The 19926-nt window shown below is 48.1% G+C and overlaps 1 protein-coding gene across 2 annotated transcripts; it reads left to right on the top strand.

Moving 5' to 3' along the window:
• The first annotated feature begins 3550 nt into the window (after positions 1-3550).
• SNX11 (sorting nexin 11) lies at positions 3551-13409 on the top strand. Of its 2 annotated transcripts, XM_047081113.1 has the most exons (9): positions 3551-3630; positions 7167-7221; positions 7659-7745; positions 8049-8149; positions 9985-10080; positions 10308-10520; positions 11875-11950; positions 12270-12343; positions 13042-13409. In XM_047081113.1, the coding sequence occupies exons 2-9, from the start codon at positions 7180-7182 to the stop codon at positions 13196-13198; spliced, it is 846 nt and encodes a 281-aa protein (XP_046937069.1). In that variant the 5' UTR covers positions 3551-3630; positions 7167-7179; the 3' UTR covers positions 13199-13409. The 2 variants fall into 2 exon arrangements, with proteins under 2 accessions (XP_046937069.1, XP_046937072.1); XM_047081116.1 differs by lacking the exon at positions 13042-13409 and having other exon boundaries at positions 11875-12359.
• Positions 13410-19926: the final 6517 nt, after the last annotated feature.

Raw genomic sequence — 19926 nt, 5'->3', positions numbered from 1 at the left:
CAAGCAGGGGAAGGGCAGAGAGAGAGAGGGAGACACAGAACCCCAAGCAGGCTTCAGGCTCTGAGCTGTCAGCACAAAGCCCGATGCGGGGTTCAAACAGACAGACCGTGAGATCATGACCTGAGCTGAAGTCGGACATTTCAGTGACTGAGCCACCCAGGTGCCCACTAATAAATTTACTTAAAAACATTTATTGAGGGGCACCTGGGTGGCTCAGTCGGTTAAGCATTCGACCTTGGTTTGGGCTCAGGTCATAATTTCACAGTTTGTGGGTTCGAGCCCCGAGTTGGGAGTTGGACTCAGTGCTGACAGCGTGTGGAGCTTGCTTGGGATTCTCTCTCTCTCTGTCTCTGCCCCTCCCCTACTCACGAGACACATGCACTTTCTCTCTCTCTTAAAATAAATAAACTTTGGGGCGCCTGGGTGGCTCAGTCAGTTAGGCGGCCGACTTCGGCTCAGGTCATGATCTCACGGTCTGTGAGTTCGAGCCCCGCGTCGGGCTCTGTGCTGACAGCTCGGAGCCTGGAGCCTGGAGCCTGGAGCCTGGAGCCTGGAGCCTGTTTCGGATTCTGTGTCTCCCTCTCTCTGACCCTCCCCCATTCATGCTCTGTCTCTCTGTCTCAAAAATAAATAAACGTTAAAAAAAAAATTAAAAATAAATAAATAAATAAATAAATAAACTTTAAAAAATAAAATGAAAAAAATAAAGACTTTTATTGAGTAACATATGAGGCAATGATGCTAAGCCCTTATATTACTTATAATATAAGGTCAGGGTGTTTTCCTGTTTGGCTCACTGCTTTATTCATAATGCCTACAGCAGTGTCCAGACCCATAGAAAGGGCTTAATAAATATTTGATGAATGAATGGATACATTCTGCAGATATACTCTGCGGTTCTCCAAGTGTAATCCACAGACTCTGGGAGTGCCTAAGAGAATTACAGGGAGTCTGCAAGGTCAGAACTATTTTCATGATAATATGAAGACATGATTTGCTTTTTCACTGTGTTTACATTTTCACTAATGGTGCAAAGACAACAGCAGGTGAGATGGCTGGCACCTTAGTGTGAATCAAGGTGCTAGACTCATGGTATTCTCTTCTGCCACACCTATGCAATAAAATAATTAAGAAGCCATTTTCAAAAATTAAAAAAAAAAAAGCCACTTTCAAGGTGCCTGGCTGGTTTACTCTGGCTCATTCAGTAGAGCATGGGACTCTTGATCCCAGGGTTATAAATTTGAGCCCCCTGTTAGGCATACGGTTTACTTAAAAATCTTAAAAAAAGAAAAACCACTTTCACTTAAACTATGAAACAGTACAAATAATTAATTTTGTGAAATCTCTCTTCTGGAGTATGTATCTTTTAAATGTTCTGTGTAATGAAATGGGAGTTTTACATAAAACCCTTCTGCCACTTACTGAAGTATATGGTTGTGTGATTGAGATGTGTGAACTGAACGAGCTTTTTTTCCCCCCATAGAACACCATTTTTTCCCATCTAAGTACTAACCAGGGCTTACCCTGCTAGTTTCCAAGATCGGGAGTGTTCAGGACGGTACGGACATGGACTTTAGAACACAAGTTTTGTGGGGCACCTGGGTGGCTCAGTCGGTTGAGCGTCAGGTTTCGGTTCAGGTCATGATCGCACGGGTTTGAGTTTGAGCCCCGCGTCGGGCTCTGTCCTGACAGCTAGGAGCCGGTTCCAATTCTGTGTCTCCCTCTCTCTCTGCTCCTGCCCTGCTTGTGCTCTGTCTCTCTCTCTCAAAAAATAAATAAGTACACACTAAAAAAAATTTAGGACACAAGTTTTGCTTGAAAGAATGACAGGGAAACTATAGTTATTCAGACTTGCATATTTGAATGGAATGAGCCTGGCACATGAAAGAAAAGTGACTTAAAGTACTTTTGTCAATGATAAAATTTGAGCTTTCAAGAAAAAATTGTAATTTTGGAAAAGGTGCTTGGTATCCACCAAAGTGAGCTTGACAGCTTTCCAAGATTTTTGTGATGAGATCAATGATTATAATGCATGTGATTTTTTTTTAATGTTGAGTAGTGAAATGCATCAATATTTGGAAGATCTGTATAATTCAGTAAACCAATATTTTCTGAGTGGTTTCAGATTCCCCATTGCAATTAATCTTTAAGAAATTACCGTTTGTTGAGTTTTGCTAGTATCCACAGTTATTGGAGAAGGCTAAAAATACTCCTTCCTTTTCTAACTATGTATCTGTGAGAGACTGGAGTTTCTTCATTTCCTAGACCAAAATAACATAGCAAATCAGAGAAAATGGGGAGGAAATATGGGAATCCAGCTGTCTTCTATTATGCCAGACGTTAAAGAGATTTGCAAAATTGTAATGCAATGACACTCTACTAATTTTTTGGGGGAAGTGTAATTATATTTCATAAAACATATTAACATGTATTGGTTTATTATTATTTTAGGTGAGTTAATACATATTCTTAAACTTCTCAATTTTAATTTCTAATCCAGTGAATATCCCACATAAACACTCTTAACCAATTTTGAAGAATGTTGGGGTGCCTGGCTGTCCTCAGGACATGGGACTCTTGATCTTGGGGTCGTGAATTGGAACCCCAAGTTGGGCGTACACTTTACTAAAAAAAAAAATGTAAAGGGATCCTGAGAATAAATGTTTGAGAAAAGCTTTTCTGAGGTTTGTGCATAACCTCCATTCTACAGATGAGGAGACTAAGACTTAAAAAGATTTAGGATCAGGTTAAGCCCCCACAGTCCAGTGTAGTGCTGGGTATTGCACCAAGGCCGTCTAAAGCCAGAGCTTGTATTTTGTGACCCTTTTTCCTTGACATTATTATCTTTGCAAAAATTACCTTTAAACAGGTTGTTAACAGACGTTTCAACAACATAAAAAAATCATGATATCCAACGTATTTTCTTTTTTACTAACCAGCTGCGCAATTCTTCTTTGGGCTTGTTTCCGCGAGTCAAACGGGTGTTTGCTGGGCCATCTCAGTTCGGTTTTCGCTCTGACAATCCCTGGTTTTACCAACGTGAGTTGGTCAGTGGGTTCGCCCGCCCTTGATAACTCCGCGGGGGAACTGCAACCCAGTGGGTTCAAATGGGGAAGCTCTCGGGACTTTGAGACATTCCAGGAATGTGGGCGTTTTCTTCCCCGACCCTCCCACACTCCAGATGGCCCTCGGCCCGACAGAAATGAAGGCGACAACCTCCTCACACCTCCCGGTCCGGGGACCCTCTTTCGGACCTTTAATGACGCCCCCCTGGCCGCTGATTGGCTGGGCCTGACGACGACGAGCGGGACACGGCTCTGGACTGGCAGTCAGAGCCCACTCACCGCTCCTCACCCGCGTCCACTCTCCAGTGTCCCGAGTGAGTCTCAGGGGGCCGGGACTCCGGCCGGGGACTGGGCGGAGCGAGCGCGCCGCCTCCGGAGCGGGAATCTCCACTAAGAGCTCGGGCCTTCAGGGGCGGGGCGTCCTGGGCACCCGCGATTGGCGTGGCCGGGAGCCTTCTCCCGTCGTGCACCGGGGCACCGGCCACTTACCCGGAAGGAGAAGCCGAGGCTGGCTCTATGGTGCGGCGCTGGCGGTGTCGCTGTGGGGAGTGGGTGCTGCTCTCAGGTGAGGGGTCGTGGGCGGGACCGCGGGGACAGATCGCTGCTCCCCAGTGAGGCTTGAGCGTCCCGGCTGGCGCTTGGGGGTGGGGTTCTCGCTTGACGTTTTAGGGAAGAGGCTGTCTCACGTCCCGGGATGAAGGCGGGTGCTTGCTCCGGATCCAAGGAAGGAATCCCGGCTTTTCCATTTGTTTTCAAAGTAGAAAGCATCTTTCCTTTGCACTCCCCAAGCTGAATCGCCAAAGGAGAAGAAGGGTCATGGGGCCCTTTTGCTCCTAGTTCGTTAAGAATGGAGAGGGAGTGGTCAGAGTTAAAGAGTTTGGGGACAATTACCCAAATGGCTAGGGGTAGGAGTAGTGACAAGTATTTTACGGGGATGGAGGCGGTTCTTGCTAGAGTGTGGTCGCTTTTGTGATTTACCTTCCATGTGTAAGGAGTGGCAAATTACAAATGGACAGAAGGATGGAGTGGAGCTGCTTGGTTGGGAATACACAGAACTTGGTCAGAAAAGGGAGCATTCTCTACCACGTGTGGGTGTTTAGGCAGGAGAGCTTTTTGAGTTGCCATCTGGCACCAAGGGCTCAAGAATGAGTAAGAAGGGATAGGAGTATTGGTGGCTCAATACACTTTTATCACCTGATGTAAAATAAAATGTTTTTTCATTTATTTTGAGAGAGAGTGGGAGAGAGAGAGAATCTTAAGCGGGGTCCGCGCTATCAGCGCAGAGCCTGACGCCTGGCTGGATCTCGGGAATTGTGAGAGCATGACCTGAACTGAAATCAGGAATCAGATGCTTAACCTACTTGATTAAGGTGTTTTTAAATTGTTTTTAACCTCCTTTTGAAGTAGTTTATTTTTTTTTTAATTTTTTTTTTCAACGTTTATTTATTTTTGGGACAGAGAGAGACAGAGCATGAACAGGGGAGGGGCAGAGAAAGAGGGAGACACAGAATCAGAAACAGGCTCCAGGCTCTGAGGCATCAGCCCAGAGCCCGACGCGGGGCTCGAACTCACGGACCGCGAGATCGTGACCTGGCTGAAGTCGGACGCTTAACCGACTGCGCCACCCAGGCGCCCCTGAAGTAGTTTAAATGGGGGTGAAAATGGTGGGAAAGCCTTGAATTACTACTTTGAATTGTTAGGACACTGGAGAGCTTTACAAGGAATCTGCTTTGTATAAAGCAAACAACTGGATTCTTCCCGGAGATATTGGTGCTGTTACAGATGGAGAAAGAAAAGGAAGCTTTGGATGTGATTGAAAGAACCCAGGAAATGCAGTTAGTGCCGAGTGGGATGCATACGTAGCTGTAGCTGAGAGGATCGCTGACTTACCCATATTTAGATGGCCTGGATCCATCTCCCAGATCACGAGCCAAAGTTAAAGAACTTCCTCCTTCCCCTTCACAGGCAGAACTGAGCATTTTCTTGTGAGGAGTGGCATCTATGCGGAGGAAGCTGATGGAGAATAGTAGTTACTAGAAATTATTATTTGGAGTCTGGGTTTTTGTATTTGTTCCAGTGTCTAGCGTTTTTAAGGGCAAGTTACAATTGAAACTTTGTTGGTGCCCTTTAAAGTTAGATTTAAGTATACAGCCTATTGGGGGGTGCTGGGATTTTTTTTTAAAGTGAGTTTGTAGCTATTTGTTTCTAAGTGGTTTTAGCCCCAAAGGAAAGGAGAGGGACTTGCACTTGGAGGTGGTGGAGGGCCCTATACAAACTCTACTTGAGCCTCAGAACGATGACCATTTCATTACTAAATTATGGTCCTGAATTTGGCAAACCTTTCAAGGCACAGGAGATGTATTGAGCCCCACTGAGTGTATGAATGACTATGATTTCCTTGTCCTCATCTTTCCCATCATTACTTTTGTGAAAAAGACACTTCAGAATATTGAACCCTCTGCTTCTGTGCTGACAGTTTACCAAATGGCTGAAAAGAGAAGAGAAAATTTGATTATTTTTTTAAAAATCTGAGGTGGTTAACTGTTCACAGCTAGTTGGTCTGTTCTTTTCAGTCACAGGCATATGACTGCTTGTATCGGAGATGTTATACTTTGGGCGTTACGGAATTGGAATTTCCTTTCAGTTCAGGACCCCTTTGTGACGGTGATTTCATCAGATGGAAAAATCAAATTGTCGGCAAGAATACGAAGAGGGTATTACAGTCACAAAAACTCTGGTTTGCTCAACAGTGTAGCCCAATCCTGTCACATACCACGCAGTTTTGTCTCTGTGTGCAGTGGCTAGGGTGGAGAGATCTTCTGGTATTCTGGAAAGAATTGGGAAAGTTGTTTGCTCTGCTAATTTCGTGGTGTAAATGAGCTCCCCTTCTCTTGAAACGTTAGCCTTGTGTTAGCAAAACATAAAATACAAAGAAACTCATTACACACTCTTCTAATGGTAAGGCAGAACTAATAAGAGAATGTGTTTCAAATTAATTGTAGGACTGTAAAAATGAGTGGGTGTGTGAATGGGCATGGGGGGTGGGGAGGAGAGGGAGAGCTTAGAGATAGTCTTGTTTTCCCAGGAGCCAGCCTAGATCATTTGTTGGCAGTACATATTGGCTGAAGTCAGTTTTCATTTCAAGGTAAATTGGAAAGGGAAATTAAACCTTATTGTTCTGCTCTTAAGAGAGGAGAAGGGGGTGGAGGCTGTTGGAGTGGTTCTAGGAGTAACAAGATTAGTGCTGTATTTTAACAGAAGGTGACATCATGGGCCCCTTTGGACTCGAGTAACCCTGTGCTGTAGGCTTCATGGTCCCCTTGTCGGAGTGGGCGATGTCGCTGCACATGTAAACTGCCACACTGGGGGAAATCAGGGGCTTAGGCTTTAATGAATCTTTACAAAGGAGCGGAAAACATCCCGAGCCGACCTGTGTGCAGCTGTGGGGTGCTTGGGCAGAGGTACAAACCGGATAGCATGTCGAGAGAGGAAATGATTGGGAGCCATTGGCTTGGGTTCCGGAGAACAGATTAGATAAAGGAAGGTTGCCACTGGGCAACCCACTCAGGTGCTCCCGGAGCTCTCCAGCTCTATGATTTACCTCTGGGTAGGCGACTGTAGGGTTAGCAAGACAAAGAGAGACTTTTAAAAGCCTTGGTGTTTGTGGGGCGTGGTTGCCTCTAAACCGCCAGGAGGGGGCAGTGTTAGGCTCATTTGCTAGGGTGTGTAGTGTGTGCCGGTGAGACACTACTGTCACCTGCAATCCTCAAGCAGAGGTTTTACAGCTGAACTTGCCTGTTCTGGCTGCTGGAGGTGCACAGACCCAAACCTGCTTTGGCTGGAGGTGGCCTAGTTAAGGGTTCTGGCAGTGGTCTGCACAGGGAGTCAAATCATCTGGGTTTTTAGCTTGGCACTGAGCTACGGTGGGGGGATGGGGGGGATTTTTTTGCTTCCTCTTAAGTTTTACACGAGAACGAAAAAAGTTGCCTGGGTTTTCCCAGGGGTTCAATTAAGAATTTTCAGGGTTTTGCCTTGGTGAAGAGTGATAAGAACAGAGGCATACTAACCGTGATTGTTGCCCTGTCTTCTGTCCCTTATCAGATGTTTTCTTCCAATGGGCTTTTGCTGTAGGATGTTGGAAAACCAAGAGCAGGAGGTAAGCGTGTGGTCTCCAGGAAACAGGTGGGTAAAAGTTTGGTGGGATTTGGGAAAAGATGCAAATCATTGCTCCGTGGTATTGTACTGACAGTAATACCTCGGGGGTGCTGATGAGCTCAAAATAAAGGCAGGAGAAGGAAATCCATAGTAAAGCCATGCAGGGAAATGAGACTCCATTTTGACCTTTTCCATTCGTTGGAATATGGTTGAATGTCACGTTCACGAGGGCAAGGATTTTTGTCTCTTGTTCACGTTCTGCCCCCAGTGCCTTAGAGCCGAGTCTGACACATAGCGGGTAGTCAATAAATCCTTGTTGAATTGAATGAATAAATGAATGAAAGTTGGTGCTGATTGGAAAAATCTGGCCACCTGTGTTGTCAAAGTTGCCTTACTGTGTGGCTGAGCCGAAGCTGAAGGAGCCTTTCTTACCTCCAGGAGGTGATCACTGTGCGTGTTCAGGACCCCCGCGTGCAGAATGAGGGCTCCTGGAATTCTTATGTGGATTATAAGATATTTCTCCACGTAAGTGCATCACACTTTTGCATTGGGATCAACACTCTCTAGCACTGAGGGCTAGTGCTGAAGCAGAACCTTTTTGTGGGTATTTTGACAGTCCGGAGACAGAAGAAAAGGAGGGAGGAGGGGCATGAGCTTGAATAATGGGTGAGAGTTGCTTTCTAGCTGCCTGGTGGCACCTTGCTCTGGTCAGAGCCCTTGATCAGGCCTGATGGCTTGGATCCTCCGTCAGAGGGACCGTGGGGAGTTCATGTAAACTTGGTCTTTTTCTACCTGTTTTTTTTCTTTTTCACGTACTTCCTCCTGTAGACCAACAGCAAGGCCTTTACCGCCAAGACATCCTGTGTGCGTCGCCGCTACCGTGAGTTCGTGTGGCTGAGAAAGCAGCTACAGAGAAATGCTGGTTTAGTGTGAGTTTGCTTCTGCTTCTTTCTTGGATCTGAGACTGGTGCTTATGTGAGAACCAGAGTTTACAATAAAAAACAAACAAACCTGGCAACGTGTCAGGCACTTAGGAAATTGAGAAATGTGTTCTTAAATTATGTTTTCAAGTCAGTGGAAAAAGTAAAGACAGAGTTCTTATTTCTAGTATTTTGACCTAACAAAGTCATACAAATATCAAAAATAGTTTTCTTTTTTTATATGCATATTCATCCAGGGCTAAACAAGTGTACTGCTAGCATTTTATGTGTGCGTGTCACTGGTTATCAGAAACCTGTTAGCACCTGGACTTAACGTGACCAGTGGTGTTCCTGTCCATTTGACCTGTAAAAAATCTTAATTTTTTTTTTTCTTTTTTGTGCAGAGAAATTTTCTGAGAGACATAACAGATTGAGAGCCTTAGGGAAAGTAGTATTGTTCACTCCTCACTTATACCATCCCAAATAAGTCCTAAAACTGGAGACAGTTTAGAACAGAATGCCCTGGGGACAGGTGGCCTGTGGGTGCCCGAGCCGGTTAGTTAACATGTAGGACTGATGAAGCCGCTGTCATGGGTCAGGTCCTCGTTGCCAGTTGGGATTTCCTCTGACGGATCCTGCATCCTATTGCCTGGCCTGTTTTTTTTTTTTTTTTTAAGTCTATTTATTTTAGAGCGAGAGTGTACACATGCACACGTGTGTATGAGTTGGGGACAGGGCAGAGAGAGAGGGAGACACAGAATCCGAAGCAGGCCCCAGGCTCTGAGCTGTCAGCACAGAGCCGGATGCGGAACTCGAACTCACGAGCTGTGAGATCTTGACCTGAGCCGAAGTTGGATGCTTACCCTACTAAGCCACCCAGGGGCCCCTGGCCTGTTGTTTTTTTTTAAAATATGTTCATAATAGAAGCTAGGGAGGTTTAAAGAATTTGTGGATGGCTTGCTACAACTCAACTACTTTTAGAAAATTCTAAGCATGTGACCTGCTTGGGTTGGAGGAGATAGGTCTTAATTTACATGCAGGGACCCAGCAGGCTCCACATCTCCGCGTCCAGGTTTCTTCTTCTTATCTATCTATCTATCTATTTATTTAATTTATTTTTAAAAATTTATTATTTTTGAGAGAGAGAGAGCGAGAGAAGGGCAGAGACAGAAGGGGGACAAGGATCTGAAGCAGGCTCTTGTGTTGATAGCAGAGAGTCTGATGCGGGCCTCGAACTCACGAATCATGAGATCATGACCTGAGCCGACGTTGGACACTTAACTGACTGAGCCACCCCTGGCACCCCAAGTTTTTTCCTTTTTAAAATAAGAGCTGACAGGGGCACCTGGATGGCTCAGTTGGTTAAGTGGCTCTTGGTTTTGGCTTAGGTCACGATCTCTTGGTTCTTGGGTTCGAGCCCTGTGTCGGGCTCCATGCTTCCAGTGCAGAGCCTGCTTGGGATTCTCTCTCTGCCCCTCTCTCACAATAAATAATGCACTTAAAAAACAAACAAACAAAAAAAACCTAAAAGCTGATGGTGGGAGTGGGTTTTGTAAACAATGTAGTATAGCAGCAATGACGTTTTGAAGTCATAGATGTGATTCAAATACCAACTCTGCTGGTTACTAGCTGTGTGACATCAGGAAATTTACTTAACTTCTCTGATGGTGCCTGACACATGGATGTCCCGCAGTCGGTATTAGCCTTGCCCCCCTCCCCACCTTATTAAAAGCTATGTGCATTGATTTGTGCCTCTTTTTAGGGGGTTTCCTTGCTCAGGGGGTGGAATGACTGTCTTTAATGTCACACTCATCTTGGGTGTTCAACATTATGTGACCCCACAGCCCTGTACCTGAACTTCCTGGGAAGTCAACCTTCTTTGGCAGCTCAGATGAGTTCATTGAGAAGCGCCGGCAAGGTCTGCAGCACTTCCTGGAAAAGTGAGTGGGCGTGGTGGGCAAGCACCTGCCTCGTGCGGGTGGGCGGGGAGGTGGAGGGGGCCAGGCAGGATGGTCCCTTTGAATAGACAGGCACATTTATGGTAGATGCCTTTCTCGCACCCCCATACCTTCAGTGCTCCCTCAAGCCGGAAGCTCTTCAGCAAGTGGGGCTGGGGAGGGCAGCTGCTCAGGGTGATGCTGTGTTGTACGTCCTGTGTTTTCCCCAGGGTCCTGCAGAGTGTGGTCCTCCTGTCAGACAGCCAGTTACACCTCTTCCTGCAAAGCCAGCTCTCGGTGCCTGAGATCGAAGCCTGTGTCCAGGGCCGAAGCCCCATGACGGTTTCTGACGCCATTCTTCACTACGCTATGTCAAACTGTGGCTGGGTCCAGGAGGAGAGGCGGGGTTCTTCTCACCTGGCTAAAGGAGACCAGCCTAAGAGGTACTGGAGCTCTCATTTCTGAGGCACCGAGGGCTAGGACTACTGTAGCCCGGGCCTGTGAGGTGTCCGTTGGATAGAGAAGGTCCTATCACGGCATTGGTAGCCTTTCAGAAGAGGCCTCTTTCCCCTTGTGCATGGTTTTCTTATCTTGTGCGCTAGGGTCTGAGCATCTGGGCTACCTCGTCCCTGGGTAGCAGGCTCTCCTATTGAAACTTGGGGAAAAGAAGACTTTCTCATTCTGTTCTTTATTTCTCTCCCCGCCATTTTATGTAATTAATTAATTAATTTTTTAAATGGTTATTTTATTTTTGAGAGAGAGAGAGAGCATGAGCAGGGGAGGGGCAGAGGGAGAGGGAGGACAGAGGATCCGAAGTGGGCTCTGAGCCGACAGCAGCGAGCCCGATGTGGGGCTCGAACTGAGCTTCGAGATCATGACCTGAGCTGAATTTAGACACTTAACTGACTGAGTCACCCAGGCACCGCCCCCCCCAACTCCCGCCCTGTTCAAGTAACAATTTTGGGGCACCTGGCTGGCTCAGTCAGTGGAGCGCGTGACTCTCGATCTTGAGTTTGTGAGATCAAGCCTCACATTGGGTTTAGAGATTACTTAAAAATAAAATCTTATAAAAAAAAGTGACTTTGTTGAGTTATAATTTACATATTTTAAAAGTCATCCTTTTTTTTTTTTTTTTTTAACATTTTATTTATTTTTGAGACAGAGAGAGACAGAGCATGAACGGGGAAGGGGCAAAGAGAGAGGGAGACACAGAATCAGAAGCAGGCTCCAGGCTCTGAGCCATCAGCCCAGAGCCTGACGCGGGGCTCGAACTCACGGACCACGAGATCATGACCTGAGCCGAAGTCGGACGCTTAACCGACTGAGCCACCCAGGCGCCCCAAAAGTCATCCTTTTAATGTTACAGTTAATGTAGTTTTTAATTTGTTCACAAATTAATTTGTGCAACCGTCAGTCACCATAGTCCATTTTAGAACCCCAATTTTTATCATCCCCAAAGAAACCTTGGACCCATTAGCAGTGACTCCCCATTTTCCCAAACTCCTACCCCTGATGAGCACTAGTTTACTTTCTGCATCTGTGGATTTGCCTGTTCTGAGCATCTCACACAAGCAGAGTCATACGAGGTGTGGTCTTTTGTGCTTGGCTTCTTCGACTCCGCATTTTCAAGGTGCATCCGTATCGTAGGGGGTTTCAGTGTTTAATTCCTTTTTATGGCCAAATAATACTCCATTTGTATGGCCGGCCCACCGTTTGTTTGTTTGTTCACTTGTGCTTATCTATTGATTTTTGTTTCTCTGCTCATGCCCTTCTTTTTCCCGTCCCGTCCTTTCCCAGTTGCTGCTTTCTTCCACGATCGGGCAGGAGGAGCTCTCCCTCACCACCTCCCAGGGAAGAAAAGGACCATTTCGAGGTGTGGGCTCCCGTTGTTGACTCTGAAGCTCCTTCCTTGGAAAGCCCCCCTCTGCCACCCTCCCCCTCGCCATCATGCTGTGATTTTACAAGACCCGATGAGGGGACGTCTGCTCCTCAGCCAGTGAGGAGGGCCATGGCAGGGGACCATGCTGTGCCTTTGGACCCTGGGCAGTTAGAAACGGTTGTGGAGAAATGAGCTCTGGTCTGAGCCCTGGGTTCTGCTCCGAGGCGGCAAGGGGACTTGCTGGGGTGGGATCGGGCACAGGGTAGGTGTGGGCGGTTGGGCCACTTAGTGTCTTACGGTTGCCTCTGCTCAGGTTGGTTGCACAGAGGCGGGTCGCAATAGCTCCTCAGGCTTCCTCCGCAGGATTAAACACTGTACAGTTGTAAGGTAGGCATAAGGCCCGCGGGCTGTTGGTTTTGCACGGAAACACTGGGCGGGGGGTGGTATATTTACTCCCCTGGGAGCTGAGTTTCTTTAGATGTTCGTTAATGGACCCGAGAGCATTGCCTCAGGTGACTGGTTTTGGGGACCTGCAAGTGGCAGATTTTAAGCTGTCCTGTTGAATACTGACCCAACAGAAACACTTGCGTAGTTGTATTCCCAGGGGCTGTGTTTTTGCTGCGGCCCTTGGAGCACTTTGTTTCTGGGAGGCTGGCCTCTTGCCTGCCTCCTTTGGTGGACCAGGGGGTGAATGTTGATTCTCCCACCCCCTCGCTTGCCTTCCTTCACTAATCCCACGGAACAGAACAGTGCTGTGACTCCTCTGTCGCCGGGGTTTCCCGCATATTCTGAGGCCTCAGTCTCACCGCGTGGGGCCTGAGCTCATGGCCATCTGCGGAAGAGAAGCGGTCGGTCACAGCCCGAGGAAAGGCAACGGCTCCGGGTTTTGTTTTAGAAAAGGCTGTCCTGGGTCCTGCGCTGTCGCTGTCTTTTCCGGTTACAAAGCAGAGATGTGACTGTGTTTTCTGCACGGTTAGCGTGGGCTCCTTTCTTTTTTGAATCCTTCTCTTCTCCCTGAGTAATAGCCTCCTGCCCCTGGGGCTTCAGCTCCCACGGTGTCCCTCTGCTGTGTTGCTGTGTTGCAGGGAGGCCGTATGTTCAGTCCAATGGGGCGCAAGGGCTTTGTCTGTGCCTGGAGAGAGGGCTCTGGGGATGGAGGTGAGGAACGACACGCCTTCACACAATGAGGCATTCTGCCCTCCTGCTGCCATAATTCCTCTCCGTGGAGAGCCGAGCGGCTAGGAGCCCAGTGCCGCTGGCGGTGTGCATTGCGTGGCGCTTAGGTGTGGGTGTGGGTGTGGGTGTGCGGTTCTCCTCTCGCCCACCCCCCCCTCCTCTGGCCAGCCCGCCCTGTCTGCGGGCTCCTTTAACACCAGCCTGTGCTGTGGGACTGTCATGGCATTTAGTTCAGAGTTGAGGGGCTTTGGCCTGAAATAAAATTCCAAGTATTTAAGACGGTTGTTGCCATTCGTGTCTAACAAGCTGTAGCAGAGGAGGAGGGAGGGAGGGCTGGCAGTAGTTGCTTTCATAAATCATGAATTTATCAGCGTGGAAATAACGGTTCAGAGCCGGGGGCCGCAGCTCTCCGGCACTGTGTGTGCCGCGCTAGTCCACCGCTGGAGGAAGGGTCGTCTTCTGGAGAGCCAGGATCCGGCTTTTCTCGCACTTGTGGGCATGAACCTTGTTAGGGATAATTTACCTGCTGCCGCTTCCGTCCTCGCAGCCTGTCTGAGGTGCCAGGTGCTGAAAGAGAAATAAAGTTTGTCAACAGGCAGATGCAGAGCCCTGGCTGGGACCCATCCCTCTTTCCTGCCCGCCTCCCCTGGGTCTCTCCTTTATATGATGCAGCGGAGCAAGGCGAGGCTAGAAAACCTACAGAGGCAAATCCAAAATGTCAAAAGAAGTTCATTTAAAAGGGGAAAAAAACTCCATACGCAACCCTCACAAAAACCCGACAGATGCTAAGCTAATGGCATCCGCTCTGCCGATTGGTGGGGATGACTCATGAATATTAATGAGTCCAATGCTCCAAATGGTGCAGCTGTGAACCCAGCTGTGCCTGAAGCTCTCTGATCTCGAAACTTCCAGACAGGAGCCGGAGGTGGTCTGTGTCAATTCCCTACTCAGCCAAAAAACAGCAAGCTGGGTTGGCCTTCTTCTGTTCGCTCCTTTTCTTCCTGGAGTTGGTGCTCAGCAGCTAGTTCTGCCAGCAGGGTAGGCTGCTGGGACAGCAGGAGCCGTTCAAAGACACGGATGCGATTTTTCTGACTCCCGGCTTTTTTAATGATCCATTACCAGCAGTGCGTACAACAGCAGCTCAGTTAATCCAAGGCCAGGCGCCATCCCAGCACCGTCTTGTGCACAGTTGAGTGTATGCCATGGGAGGAGATGTCCTAAGAAGGGAGGGGAAGAGATTTTCTGATGCGGGCCTGGAGTTGCCAGGAAAACAGCAAAACCAAAATTTCCTCTCCATCCAGGCAGTGCCATTGGCCTGTCACGTTTTACTCCGTCCCTGCGTGTGCTAAGGGCCGGCTACCAGGGCTGGTGAGCTCAGTAGGGAAGACTGGGGAGCCCCTGGGGAGAGGGGCTGGCCCAGCTGTACTCAGCTCAGCTTTTGTGGAACTCAAGTATTTTGCGTTTGAACTTAGATTTGAGCTGGGCTCTGTGCCTGATGTAGTCACCTTTTTTCTGACTGCTGCTTCTGTGGCCCAAGTCTGGTCTCTCCTGTTACCCGGGATAAGTGTGCTCATGCTCATGGCTTTCATCTTGTTTGGTGGATGGAAGGGTGTGTGTGTGTGGGGGGGGGGGAGGTAGGTTTTCTTGTATGAAAACGTCTCCTTTGCATCCTCTGACTTGACCTCTGTCCAGTGAGGAAGGCAGGGCAAGTACTATACTCATTTTCTAGCTAAGGAAACTAAACTGTGGTTTTATGGGGTGGCTGTCTGGCTCAATCAGAAGAGCATGTGACTCTTGTCCTCGGGGTCATGAGTTCAAGCCTCACGTTGGGTATAGAGCCTACTTTAAAAAGAACAATTTTTTTTTTTAAAGCATGTTTTTTATTTATTATTTAGTTACTTAGTTAAAATTTATTTATTTTAAAAGTAAACTCTACCCCTGACATGGGGCTCAAACTCACAACCCTAAAATTGAGAGTCACGTGCTCTACCGATTGAGCCAGCCATCCCCCCCTAAAAAACATGTTTAGGTGGTGGGAGAGCATATTCATGTGAGAGTTACTTTCCAAGCTCTGAAAGACCGGGTGTTTGTTTGTCCCTCCCTCTCCCCCCCATTTATTTTTAAACTAAAATAAACCCACTGCTACTCAAGGTAAAAAAAAAAAAAAAATGTCCAAGTCCACTTGCACAGCTTTTTGGAGTTGTCTCAGAAGTCAGAGCCCCTCTGCAGTCCTCAGCTTTCTGACTGTGGAGGCCTTAGATCCACACCACCAAGTCCTAGACACCTCTCTGGTAGCTTAGTTTGGGAGGTGATCGTGACTCTAACAGTCTGATCGGACATTAAGTTAACTGCATGCTTGTGAATTTGTTTATATTCGCAACACCTTAGGGGTGGGGAGGACAGTGAGCCAGGAAGATGTGAAATGGGGTCGAAGGGGAGAAATGGAAATAGACCAGTGCCTGGCCTGCCTCACGGAGGCCGCAGGAGCATTCAGTCAGGGATCGGGGGTGGCATCTGCAGATTTCTGTGTGAGCAGCCAGCTGAGACGCAGCTGAAGCCAAGCAGATAACCAGCGCTGCGCGGGACGGTGACTTCCTCGGTCACGCCTGGGCACTGATCCCAAGCAACCTTCCTGGGCAGCCCTCTGCCAGCAGGACTCAGCTCTGTAGAGGGCATGTCACCTGGCTCAAAGTAACCTGTCCTTGAATTGTGGATGAGTGTCCCCCCCCTTTCCTATTCTCCTTACCCCACTCTACCTTCTTTCCTGAGGGTGTGCCCACCCCACTTTGGGAGCCCCCCACTCACCTCTTCTCATTTACGCCCTGCCCTAGCTCTCTTCTGTGCACAACGCTGAGGAACCACTACAAAGACCACGTATGCATTTGGCTTACCAACAGGGCAGTAGGGGCCACTGCTAGCATGTTATTAGAGAAATAACTTCTTGGGAAAAACCAGTTCCACTTTAGAAATGGCTAGATTTGGAGTGGTAGCTGGAACCTCACATCTCAACGTCTAATAAACACGGACAGTTTATGCTCCAAAGGATAACAAGAGCCACACTTTTTAGAAGACAGAATGCTCCTGATTCAATGAGCAAAGTGAATAATTTTACTCCCTTCCATTCAGGGGAGACCTGGTCCACTTCCGCCAGCAAAGGAAGAGAAAAGGGAGCATTTACACAGCAGTAAAAGGGGCAGGAGTAGTAAGTAGAGAGACATGGGAAAGCCAGAGTGTGAGAATTAAGAGACTACCTGAAAGTCTTTTAAGGTTTTTTTTTTTCTCCCCCAGAAGTGCAGGAACATGAGATGCTTCTGTAATCTTTGGATTATGGGAAACCCCCTGCCGAAATTTCTTAATCTATGGCTCTTGTGTCCCTCCTTCCGTCAAGCACCTTTTCCTTCAGACCATCCGTTTCCAAGGGGCCAGCTAGTTTAGATCCTTCCGTAAGTGCTCTAGCCCTGTGTATGGACTTCCCCTGGTGGCTAAGCTGGTAGGGGAGGCCAGCCCCACCGGCAGCCTGACCCAAGTCCCTTGAGCAGAAGGCCCAGAATAGTGAGAGCCCAGGGCAGTTTGTTGGAGGCAATGCAGGTTGCCTGCTATAAGCTACGAGACTTAGATATATTCTACCAATTAGGGCACATCTGTTCAAAGTGCTGAAAGGCGGGCACTGTCTCTTTAAGAGCCATCCCACTCCTCTCCTTGAGTGATGAGGGCTGGGAGCACAAGGGAGTCGAATGCTGATTAAACAGTCCTACTGCCCAGCTCTGTTAGAAAATTACTGTAATTATGATCCAGTCCCAGCAGAGGGATGAGTTCCAATCCTGCTAATAACCCTTCCAGGTGCCTTGGATTCGGAGCCCAGGGGAGGCAGCATTGACAGGGCTCTGGCTGGCACCAGGGCCAGCGATGGCCTTGCTGTCTGGCCCGTGCGGGCAAAAACAACAAAAGCAGTAGACCCCTCATCCTGTCTTGGCCTCCGGAGAGAGCAGTAGGTTTTGGTTGTGTTTTATTTATTTATTTTTAGTTCTTGACAGAGCTCCTAGGAGTTATTTTGCATGAGAAAACTTCCCTTAAAAACTAACGTGAAAGACCAGGAAGGGTAATTGCAGCAGGGAGATGACAGGTGCCCTGACACTTGCCACTTCTGCCTGAGGACCGCCCAGGCCTACCCAGTACAAAGCACAGGAAACCAGCACCCCCCATGGGCTGCACCTGCCCTCGTGCCGTGTTTCAGTGAACTTGGTTTCTTGCTCTGAGGTCGTACACGGCATCTCGCTCAGTCCTGATCAAGAGTTCTGATCAGGGCTCCGCTTGTAGATTTCTGCCACAGGAAAGGGAAACAAGGATCACAACCGCAGAGCTCAAGATACGAGACACTGGCACGCAGCTCTCTAAATCAGCAATTACAGGCCCATTCATTTGCAAACATTTTTGCAGTCAAATGCTCTCCCCCTGAGCTATACCCCCACTTTTGCAAACATTTTTGTAGTGGAATCTGCAGCAGTGCAGGCAAGCAGATCTCCATGGAGCATCGGGGTTGGCCTGCTGGTTCTTAGACCCTGAGGAATTCATGGCATTTTTACCCTTGGTCTTCCCAACCTAGCAGTAAGCTTCTATCACTATAATCCAGTGGCTAAAGCACACACTTCTAGAAGGCAGGACGGTTTCTCTGTGCTTGGCCCTACGCACACCAATGTCCCAAGACCATGGTTTTCAACCACGGGGGATTTTGTTCCCAGGGAACATTTGGCGCTGTCTGGAGACAGTTTTGGGTGTCAGACCGGGGGAGAGGGGGTGAGTGGAGAGGAGTACTACCAGCGTCTAGTAGGTGGAGAACAGGGATGCTGCTGAACATCCTACAGTGTCCCCAACAACATGAAATCACCTGCCCCCAAGTGTCAATAGTGCCAGGTTAGGAATTCCCCACTAACAGAAGAAGTAGTAAAGCTCCAAGTTCTGCCCCGCCCCCGCACTGCCCTAGAGACGTGGAAGAAATGATCTAAAATCTCCAGATGCCAGGTGCTTTCCCAGAGGTGGGGTATGTCAGTGACAGGCCCGGCGGGGTGCCGACCCATGGGAGGCATCCAGTACGGGCGGGTGGTGTGCTTGTGCCGCCTGGGGGGAGGGGGGGTGGGAGGTTCAAGGCAGAGTAAGGAGTGTCTGACCGCAGGTAAGAGGGAAGTGTCTGTAGCCTGTTTTCTGTTCTCTGATCTGATGAGGGGATAAAAGAGGGCCAGCTGCTCACCATCAGGTTAAGAGCGTCTACAGTAGAGCCAGATGCCCTCTTTGAGGACCAGCACTAGAAGCCTCTTGGAACTCGCTCCCATCACAGGAGGCAAGGGAGCAGCTCACTGTTGCCCAGGGCTACAGACGTGCTTCCCTCCGTGGCGCCTTGCCAGGTGGAGGGGTGGCTGGCCGCGATGGGGCCCCGTGATGGAACTGAACACACACAGCGGCCAACAGCCGGCCAGCCCCACGAGCAGCCTGATGCCAGAGATAGCGGGCCTCTCGGAACAGCCTAGGCATCAGGAAAAGAAGCCTAGTTGGCAGAGTTTGTCTAGGAACTGGGCTGGCAGGGGAGGACTTCATGAGAAGGAATTTCCCAAGTGTCGTATCCGGAGAGCCAGATAATCTGTCTACCGTCCACTCACTCCCCAAGTGACTGGATGCCCCATTTTGCCTGATTTTTAGGGGGACCTCTCATCCTGGTTTATACCTGTGGTCTTGGCCACAATGATCAATTATCAATAACTCCCCCTTTTGTCTCCAAACAATGTCTGGGAAATAAGTTATATGGTCACCTTGTTAATTCTAGTTCAGTTTCCTCTAATACGATAGTTTTTTTTGGGGGGGGGAGGCATTACATTTATAAAAGATTTTTGTACGAAGTGGGCTACATCTGAAAGTGTATTGCTAATTGAATCCTATAGAGTTGCAAAAGAACGGTCATCCGGTCATCCATTCACACTAAATAACAACAAAAACCTCCCACCAAAACAACCTGTTTTCTGAACAGTTAGTTTTTGATAGGGAAATAGGGAGAACACTTCAAATCCCTTGAAGAAGAAAAATCTCTTTTGAGTTGCTAAATTTCAAACTCCCTAACCAATCTCTAAATTCTAAAGGGAAATGAAATGGCTGGGCGGGAGGGAAGGGGAAGGAGCAAGGGACTATGGTAATCCACAAACTAGAAAATGAGTCTGAGTCACTGGGCTGTGTCGCAGGGATAATCCTCTGTGTAGACGGCTGCTTTTTCTAAATCAGCTCCACAGATTTTGCTGGTGCTCCAGGAATTAGCAAATCAATGCCATGTAAGATTTATCCTTCCAGAGCCACTCCTGGTGGGGAGACCTGTGGGGAGGGCTTCTCTTTGGCCAATGATTAAAGCACCTCTGAACTTGTCATCTGAGAGTTTTGTTCTTATATCAAAACAAAACAAAACAAAACATACTTTGGTTTCTTTCTTTTTTTTTTTTTTTTTCTTTCTTTCTTCTCTTCAACTCCATCTTTCTCAGACTGGTTTTTAAAGGCAGGAATGTACCCTCACCCCTTCCCCCCTGCACATGCGTGATCTTGGTCTTTGCACGGAACCACTGCTTCATTGTGATGCAAGTGACTGGCACCAAAAGTAGAATTTGAAAATGTGTCGCTGGAGGTGTCTAACTGCAGCCCAGCTCGGGTGATTCAACAAGCAGAGCAGCAGACTGAGAATTTCCGGGGTTGTTCATTGTATTTGCTCTTTCCCGGGCAGATTCTGTGTGATTTTTGTCCAAGTCAACACCTTTCAGATCCTC

The sequence above is a fragment of the Lynx rufus genome, unplaced genomic scaffold (genome assembly GCF_022079265.1).
Source record: "Lynx rufus isolate CCGP_SWC_20201006 ecotype Redwood Valley unplaced genomic scaffold, mLynRuf1.p SCAF_18, whole genome shotgun sequence".
NCBI lineage: Eukaryota > Metazoa > Chordata > Mammalia > Carnivora > Felidae > Lynx > Lynx rufus.
The sequence above is the reverse complement of the archived record's forward strand: the minus strand, read 5'-3'. Positions and strand labels throughout refer to the sequence as shown.

Coding starts and splice junctions, on each gene's coding strand:
- SNX11 (XM_047081113.1), top strand. CDS start 7,180: ATGGGCTTTTGCTGTAGGATGTTGGAAAACCAAGAGCAGGAG. Junction 7,746..8,048: donor ATTATAAGATATTTCTCCAC/GTAAGTGCATCA, acceptor TTCCTCCTGTAG/ACCAACAGCAAGGCCTTTAC. Junction 10,081..10,307: donor CTGCAGCACTTCCTGGAAAA/GTGAGTGGGCGT, acceptor TGTTTTCCCCAG/GGTCCTGCAGAGTGTGGTCC.